Below are 9,369 nucleotides of genomic sequence, written 5' to 3'. Positions count from 1 at the left end.
AGGAGACATAAGGTGCATAAGCAGCAGCTATATACCATATATGATTATGTGCAATAATCCAGACTGTCGTCTTTCTGGAAACAGATGATGTAACATCTTATCTTTAATCTGATTGGCTGATTCTTCTGAACTAAAGAACGTGTCCTCCTGCATTCTCTTTCAGACTCCAGAACTTCTCTTTCAGTAAACATCTGTTTATTCTGATCTGTTTATTATCATCTGTTTATTCTGATCCGTTTATTCTCATCTGTTTATTCTGATCTGTTTATTCTCATCTGTTTATTCTCATCTGTTTATTCTGATCTGTTTATTCTGATCTGTTTATTCTCATCTGTTTATTCTGATCTGTTTATTCTCATCTGTTTATTCTCATCTGTTTATTCTGATCTGTTTATTCTCATCTGTTTATTCTCATCTGTTTATTCTCATCTGTTTATTCTCATCTATTGAATTCAGTTCAGTTTTGATCAGTGATGATGAAGATTACAGCCACCCTCCTCATCCTCTCCTCTGTACTTCATGTCAAAGCGATCCCAGGAAGTAAGTACATTATATTTATGTTATTATATAATATGTACATTTATATCTACAGTTATTATATAAAACCAAATATGAACAATGCACAATACAAACAAATGACATGCGCACGCACGCACGCACGCACGCACACACACACACACACACACACACACACACACACACACACACACACACACACACACACACACACACACACACACACACTCCCTCCTTTTACTACCTGTCAGGCCCGCTGAAAGGCGGGGCTAAAGGGGCCTCAGGCGGGGGGGGGGGGGCGCCGGCAGAGACATCGCAAACTTCTTCACATATAATTCATTTAATTTATATTTGTGTGGTGGTGGACTGGTGGAAATGCGCGCTGCGTGCGTCGCGACGTGACTGTGTGTGTGTGCGCTGCTGCGCATCTGATCAGAGAGAGAGAGAGAGAGAGAGAGAGAGAGAGAGAGAGAGAGAGAGAGAGAGAGAGAGAGAGAGAGAGAGAGAAGGGGGGGGGTTGCCGGGTAAAATCTATGAAAAAAGCAAAAATGTGCGCTTACAGTATTGATTGATTGATTGAAGTCACGGGGAGAAAAGTAAACAAAACATTGTGTGGATTTATGATGAGACAGAAAATAGCATGTTTTCAACTAGAAATGATGACTTTAGGAGATGTTTGGACGTTGGAGGGACAGCTATTGAGTGCAGAATGTTTAATGTGCAGAAGTGGCTGCCGTGCCTATGAGTAAAAGTGCAAAAGTATAAAATGGACTAATCTCGTATCAAAAGTAAAAGTACTCATTATGCAGAATGTCCCATTTCAAGTTTTCAAATGTATAAAAACCTTTTGAAAATAGCAGATCTACAAGCTCTGTGAGCTGTAGATCTCTGTGAGCTGTAGATCTCAGCCCTATATATTTCGGCCATTTGAAAATGGCCCTGTAAAAGTACTCACAACGACTGGAGTACTTTTACTTTTGGTACTCAAAGTACATTTTTATACCAATACTTTTGTACCTTTACTGAAATACATTTTTTATTGACTTTTACTTGTAAGGGAGTATTTCTACATTGCATTATTCATACTTTTACTTAAGTAAAACATGTGAATACTTTTTCCACCACTGGTTATGAACAGAACTGACTATATATTGGCTTGAGGCTAAAGTAGCCAACGTGAAATCGCGCAAAGACACCCGACTTAATGTTTTGAGGTCAAAAATAATAATAAATTAATTCAAAAACCGAGAAAAACCCGAAAATAATAATAAGAAATTAATAAATAACTGAATTAAAACCGGAAAAAAATCGCGCGAGGACACGCCCCATGCACGCGCGCGCAAGCATGGGGGATAAGGATAAGGATAATTCCTTTTAACAGGTCGTTCATGAAAGTCCTTGCGGTCTTGTTTCCAATGAGAACCTGTGAGCAATTGGGGTTAAGAGTCTTGCTCAGGGACAAATTTCATATCATCGGCACATATGCTGGGATAGCCTGGAATCGAACCTGGGGCAACCAGGGCCAGCTGGTTCCCTAGGCGGGCTCACTAACCACTCAGCTATGGCCGCCCTCGAGGGGGGGGCCCACTTTCAAAAAACTTGTCCCCCCATCCAAGAATCCTGTCATCGGCCCTGCTACCTGTATATACAATATTGAATCAGTGTGAATAAAACGTTTGACAGGAAGCTACTTTTAATATCCAACCTTTCACTTCATATAAGAACCAAACATGATTGTTTAACATGATGATTATGTGTTATTGTCACTGTGAAGAAGTTTGTTGTTTAACGTCATCTTTGTTTTATTTCCAGTGTTCCATGAGGACATTCAAGTCTTTAGCTGTTCAGACACAGTTAAAGACTCATATAAAGAGTGGATGATGGGACTGGATGGTGAAGTGTTGGTGTACGCAGACTTCAACAAAGGGAAGGCGGTGGAGCCTCAGCCTCCGTTTGTAGATCATATATCCTACCCAGGAGTTTATGAATATGCTTTGGGTGGTGATCAGCACTACTGCAAAGCCAACCTGGACACCGTTCGCACTGCCTTGAAGAAACCACCAGTGAAAGGTACATGAATACTATTAACACAATAGTTATTAACTAAAACGGTTGAACACACACACACACACACACACACACACACACACACACACACACACACACACACACACACACACACACACACACACACACATACACCTTTACTTATTTATTGGGATTTTCAATATAAAGACATGAATTATGTCAAAATCCAAGATAATACGATTATACAACAGTTATGCTCCTTACACACCGGGGGCGATTTTTTCATGCGAATAATAGGTTTTTTTAAACCTTATAAAGTCAATGCAAGCTTCCATGGAGTGAAAAAGCGAAAAAGCGAAGCGAAAAAGCGTCTTTTAATCTGCGTATATTCACATAATCGCCGGTGTGTAACGACCTTTACCATCAAAATAAAACATATCAGAATTAATACTTTTTTTAATTAATTAATTAATACAAAACATTCGTGCATGAGTCGCGCACTCATGTGGTCCGCAACACAGGTGCGGGGGGGGGGGGGGGGGGGGTACAGTTTATGCCCGGTCAACATTAGAGTCCAGTAGCTGGACGGACGGACAGACAGACAGACAGACAGGCAGACAGACAGACAGACAGACAGACAGACAGACAGACAGACAGACAGACAGACAGAGTCCTTGTTTATTCAGCCGCACTAGACAACTGGACACATAGAGAAACAAAACCTAAAACATTTTAATGCCAGATTTCACATCCTGAACCTATTGTAGACTTTATGTAGAGACATTTGGCTGATGGGGGGCAGTTAGCCTAGTGTTGATATTATACAGATGAATAAAACTGAACATTAATGACATTTTTCATTGTCGACTACTTTCAGATGGATATGTGTTCTATAGGGCTTCCCGCTGTGTGTTCAACTCCAGTGAGTGAGAGTGAAGGACATACAGTACATAGAGTCATTGAATTTCGATGGTGATGAGATCATCAGGTGGGACAGTAGAGTAGATCAGTGGGTTGGATACACTGAGTATGGTGTGAAGAACGCAGAGCGGCTCAATAAAGATCCTGGAGCACTGGCTGCGATGAGAGCAAACCGAGAGGCATACTGCAAACCCAACATTGAGCTCTACTACCCCCATGCTCTGAACAAGAGAGGTGAGCTGATCTCAGAGCAGCACTCAACACTCATCACCTCATAAACTATAACATGAAATCACATGATTCTATTCAGAGTTAATTAATGGTGTTAATATTGATCATATAATAATTATTACATATTTCTTTATCTGCTGAGAAACATTTCAGATCCTCTTGATTTATACTGTATCCTAACAGGCTGTCACGCAGTGGAAATAGCAGATCTACAAGCTCACAACATGTGGTGTCACCATTGTACAGTAGTATAAATGAAACATAGATCTAGGCTATGAGCGTTTTCACCTACATATAATGACCTGCCTAAAACAAAGACACCAGGATTAATGTTTTTAAATTATCGTTAAAAAGAACCAGGCTAAAACACACCTCTTTACACTTCATTTCACCACCTGATTTTATATTTTAATTATTGTCTTAACTAGTTTGTTTTGTATGTTTTTTATCACAATATTTTACAGGATTATGTGTATTGTTTTGTTTGTTTATTAAGCAATATCATTTTCATACAATGATATTGCTTGGTTTATTGTTGTTTATGTAAAGCACTGTGTAACTGTGAATTATTTAATATGTTTAAATTATATTATATAAATGCATTCTACGTTGTAGAAAACTGTAGACTATTGTAGAATCTACAGTACTCTGGTGCCATCTGGTGGCCAAACACTGACATTTACAGTTACAATTTACAATGTAGGCATTTATCAGACGCTCTTAATCCAGAGTGATTTACAGTAAGCAAGGTAAACATGAGGTAATACATCAAATGCATAGAAATAGTAATCTAGGATCATATGTAAACCAATAACCTATCATCAGTCTAAACAGTATAATATCAAACAAATAAATAATATGTACATTGAAACTATCCAAATGATAGGATGCCAGGTTGAACCTGGCATCTGTCTACTAGTTAATGACCAGCACAGACCCCGCCCAGCCACTGTTAAAATGCCTCTCTGATATAAAATCCTGGATGAACACAAACTTTCTCACTCTGAATGAAAGCAAGACCGAAGTCATCATCTTCGACAATAACCCTAGCTCACCCATCACCCCACTCGGCCCCCTCAGTGATAATATCAGTTCCTCAGTTAAGAGCCTTGGTGTCACCTTCGACAATAAACTCAAATTCAACAAGCATATTAGCTCCGTGGTCAAGGCTAGCTTTTTTCAGCTTAGGCTTCTAGCCAGGGCAAAGGCCTATCTACCCCGTATCGACCTCGAGCGAGTCGTCCACGCGTTTATTTTAACTAGATTAGACTACTGTAATGCTCTCTATGTAGGCATTGATCAGTCCGCTATCCGGCGTCTTCAGCTTGTGCAAAATGCCGCCGCCCGCCTCCTCACCAACACCAATAGGCGTGACCATATCACCCCAGTCCTCGCCTCCCTCCACTGGCTCCCTGTCCACTTCAGAATTGATTTTAAGATTTTAGTGTTTGTTTTTAAAGCCCAAAATGACCTGTCTCCTCCATATCTAGCTCAATTGATCATTCCTTACGCCCCAACAAGAGCCCTGAGATCGGCCAATCAGTCTCTCCTGGTTGTGCCTGACACACACTTCAGGACCAGAGGAGCTCGTGTGTTCGCCGTGGCCGGTCCCAATCTCTGGAACGCCCTGCCTCTCCATGTTCGCACTGCTCGGTCTTTGACGGCCTTCAAGTCCCTACTAAAGACTCATTTTTACTCTATTGCTTTTAATTCTATTTAATTCATTGCCTGTCTATGCTAATATGCTCTGTACTGTGAAGCACTTTGGTTCGACCTGTCGATGTAAATGTGCTATATAAATAAAGTTTGATATTGATACATAATATGCTATCTAAATGATCTAAATTACATTTTAACCTTTGAATAAGACTGCAAGGTCGTCAAGGCTAGGTCAAGAAGGGAGAAGAGTCTAGGACGTGTGGAGCGTTGTCCAGGGTGTTTTAGAGAAGGGAGAAGAGTCTAGGACATGAGGAGCGTTGTCCAGGGTGTTTTAGAGAAGGGAGAAGAGTCTAGGACATGAGGAACGTTGTCCAGGGTGTTTTAGAGAAGGGAGAAGAGTCTAGGACGTGTGGAGGGTGAGAGGTTGTATAGGGTTGGATCAGGTATATGGAGGTGTTATACCTTTGGTTGGTTTGTAGGCCAACATCAGTGTTTACTGTTTTGTACTCTGTGAGGGCAGCAACTGGAGGGTCAATGGAGGGAGAGCCGGGAAATGTGAACATTTTGGCTGGTTGAAGAACAAGTGTGTTGCAGCTTTCTGGATCATTTGGATGATATGCAATTATTAATGATAATAACAGGTTCCTACTTCCTATGACGGTTATATAATAATAATAATAATAATAATAATAATAATAATAATAATAATAATAATAATAATAGTAATAATAATCTTATTTATCCAGTGGAGCCCAAAGTGAGTCTGAAGTCAGAGACTCCCCCTCGTCGTGGTGAACACACTCACATGCTGAGGTGCAGCAGCTACGACTTCTATCCTAAAGTGATCCTGGTGACCTGGTGGATAGGTCAAGAACCTTTGACCTCTGGTCTCTCCTCTACTGACGAGCTGTCTGATGGAGACTGGTACTACCAGTACCACTCCTACCTGGAGTACACACCCAGGTACACACCTAACAGACACCTATACATAGAAATACACACAGACACCTATACATATATTCTTTAAAAATAAAACAAGTGTTACTCACTTGCTGAAAATTGCCCATTAATTGGTAGGCTAATATTAAGTCACACACACACACACACACACACACACACACACACACACACACACACACACACACACACACACACACACACACGATTCCTCCGAGTCCCGTGTTTAACACCAGTCTACTCCAGACACAACTACGCAGCAAGCTCGTCGTCGTGCAAGCATGACGAACGCACACAGAGACCCGCGAGCGAGTGTGCTATACATGAATACACACACAGGAATACGCTATAACGTGCATATCTCGTTGCTAATTTTTTTCTGCCTCTTGCCTTCCTATTTTTTCTGCAATGGGGAGGGAATAGTGGAATACACAATAAACACTAGAGCGGAGGAGAGCCCAGCGGGGCATTCACGCTCCTACACAAAAATAGTCAAACCTTTTTTTTTTTCCAAGAAACTAAATAATAACAAAGATCAACGGATCAATGTGTCGAAGCGCGGCGCGTTTCAGTGTGTAGATCGGCTACTTTCACAATCTGTCCTAATGTTAGTGCTAATTAACAGCTGCTCACTCACTGCCAGACCGGGCGGGGAGGAGGGGCCGCTTCAGCTCTGAGCAGATCCACATGGACACACATTCAACTTGAGGACGCACGCACGTCATGATTATTTTAGGCGGAGAAAATATCAGTATAAGCTTATCTTATTGCCTATAACGGTCTAGTGCTATGGTGCCTAATTGTAGTTGTGTTTTTAATCTTACATTTACATATAATAGTTCATTGTTTAGTTATTATGGTGCCCCCCCTGCACCGTGGTTCCCCCCCTGCACCGTGGTGCAGGGGGGGCACCTGTGCGTAGCTACTGATCATCCTCATCAGATAGAAAACATGCTGTGCTTTTTGTAGAGGATCATCAGCAGAAAAACGTGTGTGTGTGTGTGTGTGTGTGTGTGTGTGTGTGTGTGTGTGTGTGTGTGTGTGTGTGTGTGTGTGTGTGTGTGTGTGTGTGTGTGTGTGTGTGTGTGTGTGTGTGTGTGTGTGTGTGTTACAGATCAGGAGAGAAGATCACATGCATGGTGGAACATCCCAGCCTGACCGCGCCTATCAAGATGGACTGGGGTCAGTTACTGTAATCTACTCTATTCTACTGTAATCTACTGTATTCTACTGTAATCTACTGTAATCTACTGTAATGTGTTACACTGCACTCTGTTTTAAGGGTTCAAGGATTCTCTTTTTGTACCTGAAGGTACATTTGTTTTGCAGAAAGGAAACACAGCAATCCAATTAAAAACAAGACACAATAATAATACAGACACCAGAAATAAGAATCAATACAAATACATTAAAACATCCTAAAAAAGTAACCATTCTAATAAGAAGGTCATGACAGGAGCCTCACCTACTTAGAGCTTAAAGGAGAGATCCGCCCATTTTAAGTGTTATCTTTGATGTGTCGCTAATCACTCACCATCATTGAAAGGGACGTTGAGTTATTTCAGAGAGTCCCGTGTCCTGCAGTCTGTCGACCCCCTCCGTTGGCATAATGGGAGCCCGTGTAAGAGTGAAAATCGTCTATTATAACCGATGCAAAGTTAGTATTTTCTCTACTACTGCTCATTCTGGAGTCTCATGATACTCAAACGTGCACTGAATGTAGCGAACGAGCTATCGTTCATGCAGAATGAGATTATGCTGGTTGCTTACTTCTTCCACAGACGCCAGGTTCTGTGGAAGAAGTAAGCAACCAGCGTCGTCTAGTTCTGCACGAACGATAACTCGTGTGCGACTTTCAGTGCATGTTTGAGTATCATGAGACGCCACAATGAGCAGTAGTAGAGAAAAAACTAACTTTGCATCGGTTATAATAGACGAATTTCACTCTTACACGGGCTCCCATTATGCCACGGAGGGGGTCGCCAGACTGCATGACACAGGACTCTCTGGAATAACTCAACGTCCATTTCAATGATGGTGAGTGATTAGCGACACATCAAAGATAACACTTAAAATGTCCGGATCTCTCCTTTAAGTGTCTTGTGTCTAGATCAGGTACATCATCTTTGTTTACTAATGGCTGCAGGTATAAAGACATTTATAGAATTTATAATATAATATAATATAATATAATATAATATAATATAATATAATATAATATAATATAATATAATTAATATAATATTTGTATTGTCAGATGACTCCATGCCAGAGTCAGTGAAGAACAAGGTGGCCATGGGAGCAACAGGTCTGGTTCTGGGTCTGGTCTTTTTCCTGTCTGGATTCATCTACTACCAGTGGAAGAAACAAGGTGATTAGCATGTTTAATTGACATGTTTCATTAATTAATCTACTACCAGTGGAAGAAATGAGGTCAGATCAACAGAGGATCACATGACATGTGGAACCCTCACATAAATGCAAACAAACAAACAAACACATGTGTAAAGCCACAACCTAAACTGGTCTATATTGGTTTAGAACCTTAACCAGTTTAGACGACCTAGTTAGAGGTCAAAGTGTGTTCTATGTTGTCACATTTAGTCTTAAATAAGAGTCAAATGTTCAAATTAGTTCTGATGCCACATGTGACCCTGATGACTGAACCCTAATGTTGTTGTGTTGTTGTGTTATTGTGTTGTGTGTACATTTATGCATATTATGGAGAAATACAAACACAATACAGTACATAGGATGTATTTGTGTGTCTGTTTTAACTGTCTCTCTTCTTCTTCTATCAGGTCGTATTCTGGTGCCGACAGCCAATGACGATCTTTAGACTCCTCCCACACACCCAGGTTCACTTCCTCTTTCTTTTTACTAAACCTTTTTACATATACATTCATACAGTTTTAATGTATAAAAGTGTATACAACTAGAAAACATACACATAACAACATGCTTGTGTAAGAAGTGAAACAACTAGCCTGGTACACCATCCCGGTCGCGTGAATTCACATTATCATGTGTCTTCTGCTTAATTTCTTATAATAATGA

General features: G+C 40.7%; 1 protein-coding gene across 4 annotated transcripts in view; it reads left to right on the top strand.

The window, feature by feature from the left end:
• The first annotated feature begins 334 nt into the window (after nt 1-334).
• Nucleotides 335-9,369, top strand: part of LOC308104238 (H-2 class II histocompatibility antigen, E-S beta chain-like) — a 110,122-nt gene continuing 101,087 nt past the window's right edge. For 3 of the 4 annotated variants that reach the window (XM_080454614.1, XM_080454613.1, XM_080454612.1), the window contains exon 1: nt 335-540. In XM_080454614.1, coding sequence (XP_080310740.1) covers nt 474-540 — 67 coding nt within the window. In that variant the 5' untranslated portion in view covers nt 335-473. Of the gene's footprint in view, nt 541-2,328; nt 2,587-9,369 lie in introns of all 4 variants that reach the window. The other variant, XM_080454615.1, reaches the window with a different exon arrangement.

Source organism: Gymnoscopelus braueri (genome assembly GCF_963280865.1).
Source record: "Gymnoscopelus braueri genome assembly, chromosome: 1".
NCBI classification, from domain to species: domain Eukaryota; kingdom Metazoa; phylum Chordata; class Actinopteri; order Myctophiformes; family Myctophidae; genus Gymnoscopelus; species Gymnoscopelus braueri.
Note: the sequence above shows the minus strand (reverse complement) of the source record. Positions and strands in the feature narration are given on the sequence as shown.